This window comes from Aythya ferina (assembly GCF_964211825.1).
Source record: "Aythya ferina genome assembly, chromosome: 2".
Taxonomy (NCBI): Eukaryota; Metazoa; Chordata; class Aves; order Anseriformes; family Anatidae; genus Aythya; species Aythya ferina.
In genome coordinates, this window is record NC_140297.1 from 148,232,970 (window position 1) to 148,255,050 (window position 22,081).

Genomic DNA, 22,081 nt, shown 5'->3' on the forward strand with positions numbered 1-22,081 from the left:
TTCATTTGTTTGGATGCGATCCTATAACCGCAACCCGTTCCTTCTGCTTGTAACTATCCAAGCAGCTGTTTAAAATTATTTGAAGCGGGCGGAGACTGAAGTTGTACTCGATGGTGTCCAGGCCAATGGAAACTGATGATGTACATGACCTTTGACGAGCGCAAACAAAACAAGCCCTGTAGCCAATCTGAAGTGAAAGAACCCAGAGAAACTCAAATTCCTTTCTTTGAGGTCTCCTCGCAGCTGCAAAGAATTCATCTTCTAAGGTCATAAAAGGTTCGGAGGAGGCTGATCTTATCCTTTCCAACAGGGGACTTTTCAACACCTTTCAGACCACTCAAGGACCGGTACACCTGTGTGTGCCCAGCAGTTTCAGCTGCACATCGGTGGCTGCTCCTTCCACTGTCGCCATCCCGAAGGATCCCATTAGCTCAGCTTCATCTCACAACTGCCCTCACACTCATCTGAAGCTGTCCCTCTGTTTCCCACCCCAATCTGCATACAGGTTTGGCTAGTCTTTAGGCCTTCTCACATTAAACTGGTCAATCTCCACCAAATTTTTTGGCAATGGCCACAAAATAGATCACAGGAAGTTCTGCACCAACATGCAAAAGGACTTCTTCATGGTGAGGGTGACGGAGCACTGGGACAGGCTGCCCAGGGAGGCTGTGGGGTCTCCTTCTCTGGAGATATCCAAGGCCCGTCTGGACGCCTACCTGGACAGCCTGCTCTAGGGAGCCTGCTTTGGCAGGGGGGTTGGACCCGATGATCTCTGGAGGTCCATTCCAATCTCTACAATTCTGTGAAAATCATTGCTGCTGTCTTTTTTACTCCATCCTCTGGCAATGTCCAAGCGAGAACCCAAGAGTTTGTCATCTCATCCTCTATAACCAACCATCACACCAAAGACAGACGGAGGGGGCCTGCAGACACAATGTCACATGGAAGGCTCTCAGCTCACCTCATGCAGCTGTGCAGCAGTACCTCTGCCACCACCAGCTCCTGCCACCTCTGCCAGTTCCCTTGGCCTTGCTAAGATGTGACTGCAGTTCAGGGCATGCAAATTTAAACCTCCATTTTGTAATTACAGGTGGGAGAACGTTAAGGTATTTTTTAACCCTGTGATTCCAGGATCCAAGCATAAATCCAAACATGATAAAGCATTTTTAAGGGGAATGAACACATGTGTGCATTTAAACCTAAAGTTTTAATGTGTTTCCTTCCTAAAAGGCCGTGCAGAATGCCTTGCACATGGGATGACAGGAGGTAAGGCCAGAGAGAACACCACAAAACGCTTCCCATAATGATGTACAAGCTTTTCGTTCCATAAACAAATGGGAAAGCTTCTATTTCCATAGCAGGCTTCTCCTCAAAGTGAACTTTGTAGAGATGCTTCCATAAACATCCCTGACATTTCTAGCATAAAGCAGCTATATGCGTATTACACATGGGCAGCCCACTACGGCCGATGTCTGCAGCTATTTTCAGTACAAGATCGGTGCGTGAATGTTTGCACAGCAGCATCTGCTCAGCAGAAACGTATAAATAAAAAAAGCCCCAACAATAACACGATGTGTGCACACGGAGTTTCAGCAGTCCTCCCAGCGGCTGGCAGTTGTTAGTGTCTGGTGATTAAAACCCAGGTGTTTCCTTGCAGTAGGGCTACTGTTACTGTACGAGAACCTGAACTTCGGGGAATCCAAATAACATCAGAGGAAATGTTTGTTAAGTCCATTTGTCTTCAGCAGCAACATCACTGCACTGGGAACAGCTGCTCTGAGCACACACACGTGCTTTATTTTCAATGTGCACACAAAAAAACAGCCTCCGCCTCAAGAGTGCCTCCTCGTACCCTGAATTTATTAAACAGGCACACTGCACAAGCAGATAAATCCTTTCAAAGGAGAGGGGGAAACCCTGTACTTAAAAATATATATATATTCCGAGGTGTCTATCCAGATCTCTGAGATGATCCTTGGCAGGCTTAGAATCGAAGCTTGTAAGAATGTGTGTGCTTTTGCTGAAGTTGTTGGAGTTAAAGCACCCTATTCCCCGCTGATGAGATGACTCACTCCTTAGCAGCATGCCATTTAAGTCCTGTCATTTTTCACCAACTTCTTCTGACTCTTCTCGTCCTCATCTCCCACAAGTTTAATTGCTATTGCTTGTTATACCTGTGACACTACAGCTGCCGCCTGTCTTAACTGAAATCAGACTAAGCTGTGCATTAATACAGCCAATAACACAGCCAGGTGAGAAGAGGAAAATGCCTAACATCACTATTACAGCAGAAAAAGCCACAATTCCATGTGATATTTCAGCAACAGAAACTGTAAAATGGACTGTGGACTTTTCCATGAATCTCATTTTGTGGCTATTTCTCAAATTTCTCAACATCTCTGATAAAACTGTATTACTTCTGCGAGCTGTGCTGCTGCCAAAAAAAACAACAATGTCATTCCAACAGGTTCAGCCACGGGGTCAGGGTGTTATACCAGCATCTAATTTCTCTACACCTGTGGTATATCTGACAGGGAACGATCCCACTGCATCACGTTGAGTGCGAGGCCACTCACCTCCCTCATGCTCACTGTCTCCAGGACTCGGTAGTGCTGCATGTGGACTCCTGGCAGGGTGCTCTACAAGGAACGATGCACAACGGGGCAATTCCTCCTACATCTAGAGAACTTCACACTTCCAGAAGATCCTGTTTTGGATTCTCTTACCTACTGACCCCCTTTTCAGGCTGCCCTGTTACCTGTCAGGCTGTTTTTTCTATCTTGCATCCAAAGGCTAACATGAAGACCAAAGATTACATGTCTATATACTTTGTTTTTTTCCATTCAATGTCATTTGATTTTCTGTTTTAAGCAGTAACGTTCCTTCAGTTTAATTGACCAGTTTTCTTTGCATAAATAGGGATCCGTAAAACTGTGTGTGACCTCTGGAAATCACGTTTATTCTGTCTCTGTTCCCCTGTCCCCTCCAGCTGGTTGTTTAGGACTTACATTAAAACTGAAAATGCTGCTTTCTTATATAGCCATTGTGCAATTCTTCCTTCCCTTCCTAATCCTTAAAGGAAAACAGCCAGGAGAGAAGGATATTGTGCATGTTGGGATTTTTGTCCCTCTCTCCATGGGGCTGATTAGCAAAGCACTGCCTCTCCCTAGATTTACAATTGTAAAATGAGATCAAAATCTGGCCCTTTGAGGGAAATGTTACTTTTGTAAGTGATCAGAAACAGCTGCTTTCAAAACCAGTGATGCTGTCTGTTCCTGGGAATCCAACAATTGGTCTTAGGAGCTTTCACTCGTGGGGACAGAAGAACTTCGCTGAAGTATTGCTGAATGAGGTACCATGCAGTTATTAATCAAAAAGCTATAGCACTGAGCTCAAATTCCTTGAAATGCCATGATAATCATTACACGGTAATCTCTGACAAGGTTAAATCTAGAGCTTTTCAATGGCTGTTCCCCCAAGTAGATTCCCTTTTGGTAGTAAAATCATTATCTTGCTGCTTACACATTCAGGCTTTCCTCTCTATTTCACAGTTCATAAAGCACCTTTATGATGTTGAGATTATTTTATTTTTTTTCCGAACAGACAGAAGACGGTTTGTTTTTCCTGCTTTGATTAAATCCTGTATCCCACAAGCAGTGAACCTGTGATACGATACTGCTCTACTGTTTTTAATTGTCTGCTCCTATTAAGATGCCAGCACTGTATGTCTTTTCCGAAGCCCCAGCGTGATTTTGCTACGTGCTTGGCATTGGCACTGTCAGGCCCGAGGTTAATATGTACACCGCACAACTCATTAGCTGTGCATTACTATCAGAGCCAAAAATCAACATGATTGATCCAACAATATGTTTGGGCTTGGGATTGAGACTCAAATGAGGTCTTACCGAAAGCAAAGGTCAGCAACTTGGCACAAATTCTGCTGCGCACAGAGAAAAGCTTTTCTTTCAAACTATTCATCAGGGAAGGTACAAATGACAACTAATATGGGTCTCATTAAAAATGAGAAGAGGAAACCCCTTGGAGAGGGCAAAGAGGCTCCCTCGCTATCAATTTTATTTTATTTTTTCTATCCTTTGCTAAAGCTTTTATTTATGTTGCAGTAAAGACAATGTGGAGGTTAAAGGTAGATGTGGGCTTGGGGGTTTAGGAGACTACTTAGCCTAATTATCTTGGCGTGCACTATCAATCACTGCCCAGTTAAACAGGGAGCATAATTCTGCAGCTGGTGATAAATCTTCAGAATTGAAGGATCTGGGGGAAGGGAATGAAATGATTTTTTTTTTTTTTATCAGCACTATGATTTCTTTTAGTTAAAACTCCAGTGTCAAAACATTTCCTGTCTTAAAATAACTAAAATAAAACAGACACTGGCAGAAGAGTGGGAGAGAAGAGGAATGATAGAAGAAACCTTTTCAACCATGGATTTGTTTCAAGTACAGTTCTTAGGAGGATTTCACTCGTAACTCAAGCATTCTTGCCACAGTCAGACCCCGCAATCAATACTTCCAAATACGCTTTTTTACATACGGTATCATCATGTTCCTTTCTTCCTCAGCAACCAAGAGTGTTGAAAATGCCATTGATACAACAATTAAGCTGTAAGAGAAATACTTTCCCGCAGTTCCCGGAGTTGCTGTGTTGCAATATAATTGTCTAATGGCACATTTTTGTAAGGGCTGTCACGGTATTATGGGTATAATTTTATTTTTACAGAATACAATAATAAGGTAAGAGGCTGGCGTTAATAGCCTTAGGAGCCTATTTCATAAACAGAGGGTGAAGATTGAAATTGGACTGGATTTGTAGAGTCTGCATTGAGTAAATGTCTTGCCACACTGAAAATTATAATGCATGTAACTTTTCCCTCACCACTGTTTTTTTTTAACTCCCCTATTCTTCTAAAGGTCAATCCCTCTTTCCAACAGAGAACACAGCTTCTTCTCAAGGTATTTTTAGAAAATCTGTTTATTTTTCCCTGTTAGCAGTTGTTTGGCAAAACAGGATAGGAGACGTATTGCTTCTGCTTTTACCAGCAGCGCTGCTCTGCTGTTCTGCACCATCCCTCAAACATTAACCAGCTAATCTGTCCTAAAAGCACTTGTGGGGAGAGGCAGCACACCTTTGATTGGAAGCTGAATTGAAAGATCAGGATGGGGCAACACTACAGAATAACACAACGAAAAAAGCAAATGTTTTCCTCCAAATGAGGGCGTTTTTACTAAGATCAGCTCTGCATTTGCCAGCTTTCTCAGTGAGCATTAGCTGAGGGTTTTGGTGGGGCTGCAGAGCAAAGAGAATAGTTCATTTTTTCATGGCCTGTTTTGCTGCTTTCTAATCTATTTATTCATGTCATTAATAAAAAAAAAAAAAAAAAAGCTGAAATGGGAGTATTGTTGTGTTAGAAAAAAAAATGATGACTGGGGTGAGAGGAATTCATATTGGGCAGAGCCTGAAGGTCAAAGCACCCGTAATGGACCTCTCCATTTCCCTGGAGGTGATTTTTAACTTCAGAAGACAAAACAGCAAATGAGAATAAGTGTTTGACAGCAAATACTGCTCATGGGGAGGCAAGAGAGCTTTCCTTAGCCCTGCAGCTCTGTTTCTGGTGTTTTGCAGTCAGGCCCCAGGAAAACTCATCCCCTCCAGAGCCAGGGGAGGTGGCTGCGGGGCTGTCCCCAACTACCTTTGTACAACATCACCCGGACAAACAACAAGAGCAATACGAGCTGAAAAAATGTTAAATCCCCAGTGATGTGCCTCAGAGTTCCCAGTGAAAATCTGGGATTTTCCAAGATGATCCCTTCTCTTTCGAGCTTCTTCACTGCGTATACCCAGAGCTGTGTAAGAACAGGAGCTCCCCTTTTCTGCCCATCCACTGCTGACTCCCTGCTTGCACCAGAAGCTCACCAGTGGTCCAAATGAAAAAATCAACACAGATGTCAGGTCTCCTTGGTCCCATTCAAAGCAAGCTTGCTCCATCTCTGCCCCTGAGCCAGTACCTGCAGGAACTGGGGGCAGAAAACCAGTGGGGCAGGAGGAGACCAGTCAGGTAGGCTCTTAAGTGGTTAAAATCATTGGGAATTGCACCCTCTGCTCCCCACTGGCAAGGCTGCATATGTGTTCAGGAGATGTCTCTGCTTCCCTACGGAATGTGGTTTATTTGTTGCATTTAAATCACATTGGAGAACCAAGGAGCATCACTGTCCCCAATTCTTTCACTGTCTTTCTTGCAATATTTACTGACAGAAAGTAAAAGAAAAAAGGAGGCCTTTCACCTGCTTTTAGAGGAAAGGGATCAAAGCTTTTCTACTTATCATACTTGCATCTCTCCTGCTTTTTTCCAACTGAACTTGAATGAATATACGTTCAAACATGGGCTCTCAAAGCTGTGAAGCCCCATAAGGTGAGCTGACCTGGCACCTGCCCGAGAGGAGGTGGATCCTCTTAGAGAGATGCACCTGCAGCTGCCAAGGCAAAAGATGGAGAGCACAACATTCTAAAAATCAAGCAAAATCTTGGAAGAATTTCCTTTTTTTGGGAAATCCTGCCCAGCCCAGCCAACAGTGGTTCAGGGCTGGGTTACGTACAACAAGAAATTAAGGTCCTGTGCCACAGCTGCCTGTGCTGAGGACCACGCTGGGATATACTCCCACTGCCCTACCATGACGGGGAACCCAAAGTAACAGCTCCTATACCCTGGGAGGCAGCAAACTCGCCCCCATTTCTTTTTGGCATCCTCTCCTCCTTCTGTTTCAAGCCCTGGTCTGGGTCTGTCAGTGGGACATCCACCCCAGCACCAGGGGTCACCACATGGATTCCCACCAGTGCTTCGTGTCCCCTCCAGCCCACGCTGGAGCAGGTTTTACACCTCTGGGCTCACCATTTCTCCTGATGTAGGAAATGAGAAGTTAAATAAATAAAACTTCACGGCAGAACATCATTAAAAAGAAACTTTTGCAACCTTCCTGGGGTTTATATGAATAGCAGTAGCAATATTTCATTTAAAAAATAAATCAGAATAATCATCGTTAAGACAGTTAGATCGAAACTTGGGAGGGAGAACCGGCAAAGTGTAATTGCTTCCACTGGAATCCAGCCAGAACTAATGCAACCCTTGTGGAAAGGGCGAGGGGACATGCAGGGCCCAATTTTACACTTCATCTCAAATTCTGCAAGAATAATTTTACATCTGAAGACTAACACGGGCACAACAGCATTCACTCACTGTGTAACTGTGCTCCATAATTATCTGATTAAAGGTTTGGGGGGGTTTTGCACTATAAAAAACAAGCTGTGCTACAGAAATAGAGGCTAACTTTCAAGCTTGGATCTTTCACTCGCATATCTTCCATTTACTATCGTAATTTTTCATGATTTATCAGCCCAATCTTTACACTTATTCTTCTTTTCAATCCCCTCGTACTGAGCACTTGTGCCTGGCTTAGATTTATCCTTTGCTCAGCTCTTGTTGGCATGAGAAGAAATAGCGTATGTGTTGCAGATAAAGACTGGCGAAGTCCTAAGAGTGTGGTGAATGAAATGGCTGTTTTTAGCCAGAATTTTTCTTAATATATCCATTTATTGAAGGCACCTAAAGCAACAAGAGAACAATGTTCTGCTGATGAATTGGCCTGTGGAGGAACCTCACCGAATCTGGGAGAGGAAATTACTCTTCATGCTACTTCAGGTTTACGTCTTTCCTTAGTACAGGCTGATCGTTAGCCCAGATAATGAAGACTGTTAATGTAATTAAGTGCTCTGTTGTGGTGTTTCACAAAGCAAACAAATAAATTCTAGAGCTAATAAGCTACGAGGTTAAGCGACACAGGGCAAAAGCAGGACGCTTCATTTGTATCTAAGTGCTCCGCAGCAAGCAATTAGCCAGAACACAACCTCGAATTTAGGCCACACAGAAGAGTACAAAAATACAATTTTGAATTGAGGCCACATAATGGATTTTCTGATTTGAGGTATGTGTAATCTCCAAAAGGCCAGACCAGTGTTAAGATTATAACCACCTGTATGGTATTAATTTGACAAATCAGCTCCTTCTTTAGCCATTCAAAACAGGAGGCCAGGACCAAACTAGCTACTCTTCTTCCTGGGCATTATAGATGGGTAGCACTTCCAAACATGCATAGATAATTACTAAAGAAAACAGGCAACGAAAGTAGAAAAAGAAAGCTGTAAAGACTTGGAATCGCAAAGGAGACCAGACTACATGGATGTAGTGTGTTTTTGTGATGTTTTGTAATGAATGTAATGTTTTTTCCTTGGGAAAAAGAAAGAAAGAAGAGAGAGAGAGAGAGAGAGAGAGAGAGAGAGAGAGAGAGAGAGAGAGAGAAAGAAAGAAAGAAAGAAAGAAAGAAAGAAAGAAAGAAAGAAAGAAAGAAAGAAAGAAAGAAAGAAAGAAAGAAAGAAAGAAAGAAAGAAAAAGAAAGAAAGGAAGGAAGGAAAAGAAAACATTGGAATAATAGTTTTCTTAGCAAACAACAATGTCTCTAGCGGGTTATTTATCTGGTTAAAGTATACACTGATTTGCAACAGGGGTTAAGATTCAGTACAACTCAAAGTTCACTGCTGTTTCAGACTGAACGTGCACAGCTATTTTCCCAATTCAGAAAGAAGACCTGGGGATCAACACAACCCAGATTTTATTCCTAAACAAGCTGCTGGTTCTGTTTGTGCAGCCTGACACCAGCAAAGAGCTGCAAGCAGCCCACAGCAGCAGCCCCATCTCCCAGTCCCTATACCTCTGCCACTTGCTCGTGCACTGGAATTTGTATTTGTCAAAAAACCTGGAGTGAGCTGGTTCAGGGACCTAAACCCGCAGAAAGCTAATGTTCCACCCCAAAAAGTAATGAGTTTTCTGCCAGTGTAACTTTCTGATCTGGCTCATTACAGGGTCAGGTGAGCGCTGCCACCACTGTGATGGAAGAACTGGGGGAGCCAAGGGGTAGGGGGCAGCTCCAAGCCACTGCTGTCCAAGAGGCCACATCACAGCATGAAAGGCACTGCAGTCCTGGACATGGCCGTGCCAGGGTTTTTTTAAATGTTGTCTAGCAGCTGCCGTGCTTTTTATACCATGTCGCAGGAAGGTGGTTAAAATCAGATCCGCGTGCTGTTAAAGAAAGTCAAAATGTTTGAACTGCTTGACAGGCTGGTGGCTTTCTCGCACAAAGACATTTTAAGGTCACCATTAAAAGGCTGCTCTAGAAATTTGGAAATTATATAAAATTTTAAAACTGAAGCTTCGCTTCTGTTCTTTGAAAACTCACAGGTCTGTGATGAGAATAACAATGTGGCTCCGTTGCCGTCTACTTGTTTTGCTAACCAATGAGCATAGGTGCAAAGGAAATGGGAAAAGAGAAACGTTTTCATTTCATCCTGGAAAAACACCCTCAAATACACTCTCATGTCATTTGCCTAAATCTTGTTTGGACAGCTTGAGCGTCTCACTATCTTACTGCTATCGCTCCCCCTGCAGAATTAGGCAGAGAGCAGGAATATAAATACAATGCTGCAATACACAGCTTGACACCGAAGATCACCCTGCGATGACACATCCTACACTTCAGCTCTAAAACAATGATATGGTTATCGAAGGTCTGAGCAGACTGTACAGCCCGTGACGTATGAACACACTTCTTGTTTCAGAGGTAGCACCACGAACTGAAAACCAACTCTAATACACCATGCTGTGTGGCTGCTTCCCCTCCAACAGCAGGTATTTTCTCCACTCTGAGCTACCCATCGGATTTCTGGGAGCCCGTACACATTTGCTCTGAGCACGTGGAGCTACATTAACGCGAGCAAAATGCTGGAGTTAGTGAAAAAAAAAACAAAACAGAAAGGAATTTTTCAGCTGCTTCTAATATTACCATTATAAAAGACAAGTTGCAGCTACCCCTGTTTTCAAGTTTCTCAAAGGAACCTTGAGACTATTTTAACAACCCCATTGTCTGCTAAGACATTTGACATTCAGAAAGGAGAACGCTCTCCAGCCAGAGGAGTGCTTTTTCTTTTCGCCAAGTCTACATTTAAAGCATCCCTGGCACTGCAAGAACACTGAGAGACACAGAAGTGGGGGGTTCACTTCTGTTCTTGGTGTGTTTCTTTTTTTTTTTTGTGTGTGTGTGTGTGTATTTTTTTTTTGTATTTTTTTTAATGACCTAGCTAGAACACTGGCACCTCATTCCAGCTTCAGTGCTTGTGTGGCTGATTGCTGAATTGGAAAAAGCAGCCTTTGCAAAAACACTTCTGCCAGAACAGCCTTGCTGTGCTCGCATTAAAGAAGCAAAAACGGACATAAAACTTTTGCCATTAGCATCTCAGTCTATTGGAGCTGACATTACAAATTAATAAAATAAACTAACATTTCCTTGATATTTTGACTCGATATTTTGACAGTAGGTGGATAAGTGTGACAAGAAAAGCAATGATGCTTGTTTCAGCCCCCCTATAATCCACAGGATGTGCAGAACTATTAAAAAATGGGGAAAAAAGAGGTGGAAAAGACATTTCTAAGAGGATCGAAAGGATTGCTGGAAAGAAGAGGGACAATTAACATGTACATGGAAAAGCTCCTAAGTTAGGATTACATTACTTCTTTTTTGTGTCTGGTCACTGGAAGTGTCTTTACAGGGAACCTTAAAAAAAAAGAGCCTGGAAAGATTAAAAGCCACAGGCAGCTGTTCCCCCCCATTTGTATATTAGTTAATCCCACAGGTCTTGCTGAATTTCCAAAGAAATACAAGAAATAAAAGATTGTGGAGAGCACATGCACTTCATTATAAACTGGCACTTGACATTTCTGTTAGTCGCAGGCAAGTTTTAGGATGCTGGTAACTAACCTAACTCCCTAATCCTTGGCTGGCTTCAGAAACCCTTCCCATGAGGTCAAGGATAGGACAAGGTGAGCGTCTTAATAAAACAGGGCATTTGGCATCTCTAATGATTGCTTCTGGCTGTTTTTCTCCTTCCCTACGATAAAGCAACAGTGAAGGTTTGCTTTCTTAATGTGATCCGTGGCTTTTTGCTTTACCTGCTGACGGACTCATTGTGTGCACCCTGGGGAAAAGCCAGGGAGCTCTGAAGGTGGACCTGCAGGATGGAGGTTTCATGCTGAAGACTGCAAATTTAGGGCAGTCTTCACAGGGAAGTTCACTGAAGGCAGAAGAAGCCTGTTAGCATGCGATCGCATAGTACCTTAGATAACCTACTATTTATTTCAATGTTACCCACCTGAGGGAGGCTCAGCTAATGAATCTATTTTTGTAGTAACGTAAAGGTTGAAGTTCAGAGCTAAGTTTAGAGTGGAGACATATAAAAAATGTCAAACCAGGAAATAGTTTAATGAAAGCAGAGACTAATCACGGCAAATTACGGTGAAATTTCTATGGGATTGCATTTTGCATTCCCCAAACAGCCAAAGGAATTCATCTCTGTCAGCGTCACTCCATTTTGCTGCGGATTCACTGTACAGATAAGCTATGGAAGTAACATAATGCTATGCCATAAAAGCTGCCTTAAAAGTTACAGCCTAAGATGTTTTCCAAAGTGGAGTTCAGATTTCTTCCCACTGCAGTCCGTGGAAAAATGGCAAGATATGCCACAAAATACCACACAAAAATAATTAATGATGGCATTAGGAGGAATACAAGGCACATGTGGCTGCTAATACTGAGGTCCCTTTCCCCCAGGGCTTTGCTTTCTAAGCTCCAACATTTAGAAACCAACCAGGAGTGCCTGTAGTAGGAAAGTTCACCTCGGGAGAAGAAAGCTGGTATTCCTGGTCTGCTTCCAACAGTCCCCGGAGAATTTAATCTCTCCTCACTGGCTATCCCAGGTTTTGCACAGGGAGTGTCTAGGAAATGCCCTGTGGTCAGCACCTAGCCTGGCTGACTCCAACACCTCCTCTGAAACAGCATCTACAGAGCTTGCACCCTCCTCTCCCACCCTGCAGGTTATCTGCCTTAAATCCAGCATTTACAGAAACAAAATAAAAAGTAACAAAATAAAAGCCATTTAACTTAGCTTTTTACCATATGTAGTGATTTTCCCCGCTTTTTAACTGGTCTCCCAAATAAGAAAAAGCTGGGAACTTTTGACCTCACTGCGTTACTATTGCAAAGCCCTGGATGGTTAGTATGGTTAAAAAAACATGTTGACATTTGGTTACAATGCTGTTAGAGATCTCCCAAGGCTAATGCTTGATGACAGCCATTGTAAATACTCTGGAATGCGCACAGAACCACAACTTGGTCCTATTAAAGGCAACATGCGTTTCACCGCTAATTCAGCAGGATCTTGAACTGGCCCATGCTCAATAACATGAACTATGACTGCAGTCCGCAAGGCAAAAAGAAGAGGGGAAAGATGCGTGTGAATGGGATAATGTGTAGTAACTGCCATGAAGAAAACAGGTTAAGGGTACATCCCTCTTTGCATGAAGAAACATTACTTTCAGCATTATGAGAATAGAAATCTTGCATAGGTTTAAAACACTGCGATGCATTTCTACATTTTCAGCCAAAAGACTTTTCATGCCAAAGAATGGATTCAGCATTAACTGGAGGCATCACCGACCCATCAGTGGAAGAGGTGGCACACAGCAGCTGTTTCGTGCCCTGTGCCATGCACAGCACTCACTTCTATTTCCAATCCAGGGGTCCCATTTGTGGCCCTGCTGCTAAGCTTCCACAGCTCCCTGACCCCACAACCAAGCGCTGTCGATCACACTTCATAACAGGGAAATTCACAAACGAGAAGCATGCTGTGCATCTGCTTAAATGATCTGTTGATCACTTGATGATGATTAGTTTATTAAGTATAAAGTATATCTGATCTGCTACGCAGCAGTCAGTGTTTCAGAAAAGAGGATTTGGAAACAGAAAAGGACTCGTACATTCAACTTTTCATAACTTTATAGAAAGTACACAATATGAAAGCAAGTTTAAACATCCCATAGCTGCCTAGTTTACTACTACAAAAATTTACTTATGGAGCCTTCTGTGTTTTAACACAGATTTCATGCTCCCTACAACACTAAGACACAGCGTTGTGCTGTTTTCCACACAGTAAGCTTGTCTGGGGGGACAGGAAAATGTAAAAAATCTGTCTGCAAAGTTCTGTGATCTTTACCTTGTTACATGTAGTATGGATTGACTCACCTTTCCCTAAAAAAAAAGGGTGTCCTCTTAAAGGATACTATTTGGTAGCTGTGCCTGTGGCTCCTTTATTTCCACCTACAAAATTCCAGGTAACGCTAATGGGTACAATGTTTTTTTCAGCTTTCTGCACCTGTGTTAGAAGCATAGGTTGCAAGGACAGTTTGTAGCAGTGACTTTTTTTGCATGTACCCCAGCTGGAGAGAATTAGATGCTCTGAAGGGCCACCCAAGTAACATCTGGACGGGAGGCATGTCTGGGCACAATGTGAATGCTGTTACAGGAGCTAATCCACACGTATCAGTTGGTGCAGTGCCAAAGACAATTCCTGATTTAAAAGTACTGATTTTAAACCAGATGATCTCATCCTGATACCATCCCTGTGTTTTTATGGGTCTGCGTTCCACAGGTCACTAAATGCCAAGCTACTCTCAAACCGGGCACCAGCTCTCCTCTGTGGGCAAAAAATATTTTGAGACTCAAACTGTGCAAGACGTGGGGACAGAGCTGCAGCCTCCAGCTCTGCCTTCCAGATCAGCCACCTCATGCTCCAGACCATGGCTAATTCTTGCAAGCCAGGAAGAGCAGAGGGGTGACAGACCAAGTATCTGGCTACTTCCCAGGCCAGGAGTAGAAAGGAGACTAAGGCAGACTGTATCGTATACAGGAGACGTAGTGGCAGCAAGGAGTTTGAGATGGTGTCAGTTTTTGTGACTCACATCCCACACTTGAACTTGACAGGTCATGAGACTTTTGATAACCCAGGAAAGCCTTTGCTACTTGGTATACTGAAGTGAAGACTCAGGGGACCTTCCAGTCACATTAAAAAAAAAAAGAAAGAAAGAAATTTGACACATTAGGAAAAGAAAGGTCTTCAAGGAAAGCTATACAAGAAATAAAAATAATAATAATTAAAAGAAAAAAAAAAAGAACAGAATCTCAGACAGCAAGAAAGAGAAAGCTTAGAAATAAAAACAAGAATGTTTCCATTACCTTTTCTGCAAGCCAGCCTAGATGCCTAATCTCTCGACTTCCAGCAATCCCTGTTTTACCCAGCTGGTCTCTGACCTCTGCAATCACCCTGGGGATGAGATCATTGACACTGGAGTGGATGGCATTGAACCAGGCCTGGGCTGTAGCTGAATCCTTACTCCTGAGAACCACGGTGTGCTTGGCATCAGGTGAATGAACTTCAATAAGTCTAGAAAAATGGGGGGGGAAAAACATTACGTTCACTCATGTACAGTTAGGTGACTGAAGTTATTACCTCACTTACTGTTAGCTATCAGTTACACAGAAGGATACTAGTATCAAGACCTGGCACTAAAGACTTACCTTTGCAACACCCAGATCTAGTGAGATCCACCTAACTGGAGCCAGGTCTGATCTGTAAATTACTGATCTTTGAGAAGGGGCTGATCTGACCCCACATCTAACATGTCAATAGGAGTTTCAAATATAAAGGCAAGAGGAGCGTTCACCCATAACTTTAAAAGATAACAAGGAAGTTTTCCCCTGGGGCTGCCCCTTCCTGCTCAGCATGACCCGAGGCTTTGCACCCTGGCAGGGCAACCACCAAGAACCACAAGGACGATGACTGCAGAGAAGCTGGGGATAAGCTGCTACCTTCTTTGGCTGTATGTCACAGCACGCCCAGAGTTTCTCAATCTGCTTACTTCATACATACAGAGCTAAGTGAAGAAAAAAAATCCCTAACCCTAAATGAAGGCATTTTCTTAGGACTGCCCTGTGGTTTCAGTGACACCACAAAGCAGAACCAGAAGCCCGGTATAATTGGCCTTCCCCAGGAGCAACAAATTTCCCAAACGCTCCATTTAGGTCCTGCTAACAGCAGTGGCAAGAAAGTGCTAACCCCAACCGTGTGATTACTGCTGACAAGCATCTTTTATGGTTTTCCAAACTCCTGTAGGGAGGTGTTTTTTCCCCAAAAAACACATTTACTAGACCATCTCATGGGCTTTTACCCCACAACTGTGTGTTTGAAAGCTCATCTGAACACAGCTTCCAGAAAAACGAATCCTGTCCATCATGGTCATGGGAACCATGCCAGCACCTTCGCTAACAACAACAAAAATGCTTTGAGAGACAGCTGCTGCTATTTCAGCACTGCTCTCAGAGAGGTTATTAGTCATTAGCGGGGCTTTGTGTGCTCTTTGTAGCTTTGTGGATCACTGTTACTTGAACGTTTGCTAAATAACTAAATAATAGTCTGGTTTATCTTTAGGTAGTGATTATAAAACCAAGCTCTGGTCAATGCCCATCACTCAACTCCACACCACACTGGTGTTTTTTCATTGTAAACGCACAGTGGCTTCCCCTGAACGTTACCCACATGAATTCAACCTCAGATTTGAGCCTCAGTCTCTACTTCTGTCTCATGTACTGCTGCCTGATCTCTGAGACACATAATGTCTCCTTTCTGTATCAGAAAAGTAATTAGTTCAGTGGGATTTATTCAGGTTGAGGTTCAAGACAGTGCTGTAATCCAACTATTTGTTATGCAATTACAAAATCCTGCAATTTGGAGCTTAACAAACAATTAAAGAGTTTTTAATTAATTGATTAAGAGAGAGCAGAATCCAGAACAGAAGGCGACTCAATCTGTGTAGCTCTCTGGGGCTACGAGGATGAGGGCTGCTGGTCTCTTGTTTGTCCATTTTCGGAAGGGGAGGTCTCCAAGTAGACACCGCTCTAAAGATAGAAAAGGTCATGATTTTCCAAACTAAGCAGCTGAACTGTTGAGGGTTCTAAATCACTGCTTACATAGTTCAAAAAGTGGGCTGATTTTTCAGAAAGTGCTGAGCCAACACAACAGTGCACTTTGCTCGGTAAAGTCATCGGAACTCAGCACTTTCTGAAAATAAAGGCTCTTATGTAGCCGCTCCAGCAGGCACTGAAGAGTCAACCTCAGGTACCAAAAGGAAAATGCCTTGTTGGATGATGCAGATCTGGCAAATAAAAAAATTATGTTTGCAGATTAGCATTTTCCTAATCAATTTTTCTTTTTTCCTTTCCTTTTCCTTTCCTTTCCTTTCCTTTCCTTTCCTTTCCTTTCCTTTCCTTTCCTTTCCTTTCCTTTCCTTTCCTTTCCTTTCCTTTCCTTTCCTTTCCTTTCCTTTCCTTTCCTTTCCTTTCCTTTCCTTTCCTTTCCTTTCCTTTCCTTTCCTTTCCTTTCCTTTCCTTTCCTTTCCTTTCCTTTCCTTTCCTTTCCTTTCCTTTCCTTTCCTTTCCTTTCCTTTCGAAACTGTATGAAAAAACATCTCCCCGACAGTTATGTCTGATGGTTGTTGAGATCTCAGCCACCACACCTTGGTTTTTCTGCTCATCAGAAACACCGTTGGCCCAGGAAACCCTAGGAACTTAGGTTTGAGCTTGCACTTGCAGGCAGCTCAGCAATGGCAACAAACTACATAGACCTGCACATTGTGGTAATTGTTGCTTACTACTTATGGAGAACTTTTTGGCACAAGATCTCAAAACATTTCACAAATGCCAGTGACAGTGTCCCCATTTCACCACAGGAAAAGCACCCAGAAAAGCATCCAGAGGAGGCAGGGAACAGCACTCGTTTTTTTCTGCACTCTGCCTCTCATTTTAATGTTTCTTTTAAAGAGAAAAAAATACCTGGTATGTATTTTGGCAGTCCTGGAAAATGTTAGTGCACTGTCTGGATTTTGTGAAACAATGCTTTTTACAAAGCTTGTGGTTCCTGTAAGAAAATTCCCACCTCTAAGTCACCGCCTATCATACTGGAAACAGAGCAGCGAGCAAGTACTATAAAGACAGAAGAATGTGCCTCTTCTGCAGCTGCAAAAGAATAGCAAGCTTGTGCCATTTCTTTTTAAGTTAGATTTTTAAACCTTTGTTTTTTTAACCTTTGGTTTAAAAATAAAATTATTGAGAGCTGTAAGAGCTTCCAAATGGCAACTTGCTCCCCTACAATTTGGAATACACTAAAGTCTTACTTACAGCAAGTGGATGCAAACAAGTATTTTGCTACTTGGGCTTTCATCAGTGTATTTCCCTTGATAGTGGCTATTCAGGTATTTCTGTGATAGTTCTGTCCCCTAAAATAATGAACATTTAGACAGCTCTTCACACTTCTTTAATTGAGTCAAAACTATGAAGTGCTATTTCAGTTTGAGATCCCATAATGTATTGTAATCTATATATGTTGTATTGATATCAATTTATATATTCTAATACAGACACACACACACACATACAGCATCATGCTTGCAAGAATACTTGAACTATCGTCTGTCAGTGACTTCACGTGGGGTTATTTTGGGCACTGCTTGCCAGTGATCAAGGTTTGATGCTGATACACTACCAGCTTCAGACAAACTACCTTGTTGCCTTAGCTGAGAGACAGGAAGATGGGACAACACGTGCTGCACTTACCCAAAGTGACTGCAGACAGGAATAAATGCTGCACTGACAGCACTGAAACTCAATCTTTTTATCTTCCACAGTGGTCCATTCCCCAGAAATATGTCTGCAAGTGTCATTTGTGTGCAGGTTGTTAGACAGGGTGTCTTGTTTTATTCATTCAGTAAGGATGAAAGTCTAAACCCTCAGCTGCCTGAACTCTGCTACTACTTGCTATGAGATCTAAACTACCTTTAAGAAGACGTCCTTACAGATTTCCCCTAAAAATCCAGAACTCCCATCTCTGCACCCACTTGATGGAGATCCTAGCAGAAACTTCTCTTACCATCTTCCTGGAAACCCAGGGGATCCTACTGCAATCACATGCCAAAAGCACTACGTCCCTATAAACTCTTCTATTTTCTGCCTTTCGGTCTATTCTGCTTTGATTCACCAGTCCATTTGGATGATGCTTTTCATTTAACAGCTGACTGATGGCATTTCCATATTTTGTGAAAAGCAAAAAAATACCGTTGACCTTAGTAAACTCCAACTCTAAAGTACTTAAATGTTTCCAAGCAGTCCAGCCATTGTGGCTTTGATTTGTTCCTTGGCTAAACTGACCACCTCTTACTGACTTCTGTTTATCTGCAGTTCAGTGATAAAGTTCCCTTAATTCCCCGCTGAATTGAAATATTTAGGGCAATGCCACAGCTGTGTTTATTCTCACACTCCACCACAGTTATGTAAATACTGCATATGGAGCTGTTTCTGATAAAGCCCATACCAACCCAAAGGAATTATATGTTAGCTCTAGATGGCTGCCAAGATGCGCGGCATCTCTCCAGCTTGGCAATGCATATGAATGATATCACATTTTCTCAGAGATCATTTGGCAAACCTCGTAATAAAAGAGTAATTTTCTCTCTCCTTCTCAAAGAGTTTCTCTGAGCGGAGGAGCATTTCCAGCATCCCATTTTCCACCCACAGAACATGGGGGTGACACAAAACTCAGTGCCTCCAAACGCCGTAACCTTGCAAGTATGAGCCCAAACCTCTCTCTGCCTCACTGCATCCAGAGCTTTTACTTTCCCGTGGATCAGAAGAAGTTGAAAGCAAATGTTTGATAGCCCATATTCATTCCACATTTGATAAGGCCTCTGTGTAGGAGCATTCATTATCTCAGAAATACCTTTTATCAAATCTCTTGAAAGCACTTCTCCCACCACCGTTGGCTCAGAACCAACCCAGGCACTGCTTTACACTTTGTGCCTTTTCCTGGGTCAGATTATGTATTCGGTGACTGATTAAAGTGTGGAGTAAATCCCTTGAAGTTAATGATAAGCTGGAGCCAGAGTTATTCAAGTCCATCATGCTACTTTGATTTTGTCCCAGCATAGCCAGGAACAAAACACTCTGCCATGGACTTTGCAAACTTAAAAAGAGATTGAGGGCAAAACTGCTCACGCCATTTCCCCTTCATTGTCTACACATGAAATGGTAGCAAGTAATTATGTTCGTTTCTGAGTGTATAAACATGGGAGGCTTTCCAGAATAAGGGGAGGATTTAGTGAACACAATCAGAAATGACATTTAAGTAACTGTAGCTTTTTATAAAATAATAATAAAAAAACCACAAACCATTAAGGTTTTTGTTTAATGCTACATGCAGCATCAAGAGACAAACCAGGAATAAAGTATGTAAAAATAAAGCAGTGGAAATACTGGGCCCAGTCTCCAAGGAAAATATTCCACAGAGATAACATTAGGCGGTGCAATAAATTCCCCAGCCTACACTGAAGAAACCTGTGTTTGATGCACCTAAATGTAGGTGAAAGTGATTTTACAAAGCAAGCACTATTTGGCAATGCAGCAGAAGTTTTCTGTGTGACAGTCTTTAGGTCCCCTCGCTGTCACGATTGTACTCACTATCTCGAGAGCTACTTGCTGACTTTCACCTTAGCGCAGTTACTTTAAGTGTTGTTACTCATTCCTTGGGAGCTGGATTAGACTGAGGTCCATGCAGAGGGTGTGTATATCACTAACGAGCTGTCACAGTTGATTTCATTTCTTTTTGTTGCCAGCTGGGCTTTAATAAAAGGGCTTTCGATGGAGTTGTGCAGCATGCAAGTGAGGAAAGGACCTGCTGACATCACTGACATGCAGAGCACATCATGGGCTGCCTTCTCTACCCAGAACAAGTCTTTTAATATCTTTTAAATATATATGGACATTAAGAAGCAGAATTCTTTCCCTGCGTTGCATGAAAGACCTCTTATCTTTTTCCTTCTATTTTTTTTTTCATATTCTTGTTACAATAGTACTGGTAATGCAGAAATGCCCAGTCCAGCCCTCTTCACAGCGGATTCTGCACCAAACAATGGCAAAAGTGCTGTTTCAAGGAGCAGTGGGGTCAGTTATTTGAAAAGAAAATAAATAAATAAATAAAATAAAATTAATAAAATAAAAGGGAATTAATAAAATAAGAAGGAATTATTTCAGAGGGACAGTAGGAGTTTGAGTTAACCTCAGAAAGATGCTGCTTAAAACTAAAGACCAGAAGGTGCTGTGATTGGTGTGGTAAATACACTGACCGCAGATCACTGAAGCATCTCTGATCCTTAAGGGTCCCTTCCAACTCAGGATATTCTATGATTCTATGATTCTATGATCTCTTTGATAGAAAAAGGGAAAAAATTGCTAGAAAAAAAAATTGTCTCAGTTGCAAACACTGCACCTCTAGTAAAGCCACAGCCAACCTCAAAGCTTGCTGCTTCTGCAGTTTGAGCTGAATCTGGTCAGAGTAAAGAGCAAGTGACGGTAGCTGATAATAGCGGTGAATGACCTGCAGGTTGAAACAGTTGAGGGGTGAAGGCAGACGGTCTCACTTTGCTGCCTAAGTAAGATATCAGGGACTTGGAGAAGAATTAGATGTCTTTTGAGAAAGAACAAAACTGTAATAGGACCCAGGGGAAGGAGTGGGACACGATCCACAAGGAGGGACAAAAACTACTACAGAGAGGGGAGGAATGAGCAGGGCTGCTGATGGATCTGCTCTGCCTTGCTGATGAACTATCACGGGAGAAAAGTCTCGCTGGAAGAGACAAAGAGCAGGTGCACCCCAATCTAGCAGTATCTGCCTGAGTGTTTCATTCATTTATATGCCCACTTCTCAGCTTATATGAAAGAAACCTCGGGAATCACTGATTAGTTGCCAAGCGAAACAAAACAGTAGCCAGTCTGTTCAACAGCCATGATGACAAAACCCCAAATTCTCTCCCGAGAGCTGGGGAGAGAGCAACATCTGGGAGGCAGCATCCCTGTGATGCTGCTGGTCTCTTCCATGATGGCAGGCGGTGTCACCTCCTGGCACTCTCCCTGTGGCAGCACAGAGTTACTGAACTCATCTTCCCATTTAACAGACTCAGAGATCAGTGGAGAATCTCTTTATAAGTGATGAGAAGAAGTAACAACTTCAGTGTAACTCTCTCTGATTCCTGCTACAGGGAAAAAAGGATTTTCAACAAGCAGAAACGTGTGTTAAAGCAGAAGTTGACAATAGGGCATTAAAATAGCTATGTCTGCGTGTACAACTTAAGCACTAAATCCCAGCCTCAGCACCTACTGACGCTGAGCTGGAGCACCTAAGCTAGCAGCCCATCATCAGAGGCTCCCAGTGTGGCTGTAATTTGCAATTTGCTGAGATACAAATGACTGCAGAAGGTGAGGGAGAGAGCAGTTGTGAATACACAAGCTGAAAATCCTGCTCGTTGGCTAACAGCGGGTCAGGCAAGACTGGGCTGTAAGACTGAAATGCACTTTGCCAACCCACTGATAAGGGGTCTGGGAAGGCCCAGCGCAGAGCACAGGGTAACAGCCAGGCAGGAAAAGGGGGCTCGATGTTTCTACCTGGCTACAAGCAGTACCACAAAGATGTCCTTGCGGGGACAAGGAGCATCGCAGGAAATCGAAACCCTCGTATATCAACTTCCTTTGTTTAGCAGATCTCGGGGCGTTAAAATTGCTCTCCAACATTATTTAGCTGCAGCTTGGATGTCAGCACTTACACACCTTACATACAGACACACACAAAACACGATTAACTGCTTGCCTTCTGCTGTCCTGCCCTGCAGCACTCACAAAGCTCTTCCTTTTCCTTTAATTTGTGACATATTTCATTTGTGATTTGATTTTTCTCTTTTTTCCAACAGCGTTCACTAAGTCTACTGCAGTTTTCACTTTCTTGTTCATTGCTTCACCTTGCTAGTTAGCTACTTTCTCTATCACCTTTTCTAAATTTGTTCTCCTCCCATCCCACTACGTATTTCTCAAGGCAGTTTGCTCTCATTGTTCCCGCTCCCCTGATTCATTTCAGTGACTTTCCTCTTATTTCTGTTCCTCAGCTCAATCCTCTGCAGTGGAAGCTCATTGGAAAAACTCTTTTGACTTCTTCGAAATTATTCTCACTGAAACAGTGGCTGAAAAAAAAATAACATAAA

At 42.7% G+C, this 22,081-nt stretch overlaps 1 protein-coding gene across 1 annotated transcript in view; it reads right to left on the reverse strand.

The window, feature by feature from the left end:
* The window catches only part of SNTB1 (syntrophin beta 1), a 115,342-nt gene that overhangs the window by 27,365 nt on the left and 65,896 nt on the right, over positions 1–22,081 (reverse strand). The window contains exon 3 of the mRNA XM_084507428.1: positions 14,184–14,391. Within this exon, the coding sequence (XP_084363554.1) occupies positions 14,184–14,391 (208 nt within the window). The remainder of the gene's footprint in view (positions 1–14,183; positions 14,392–22,081) is intronic.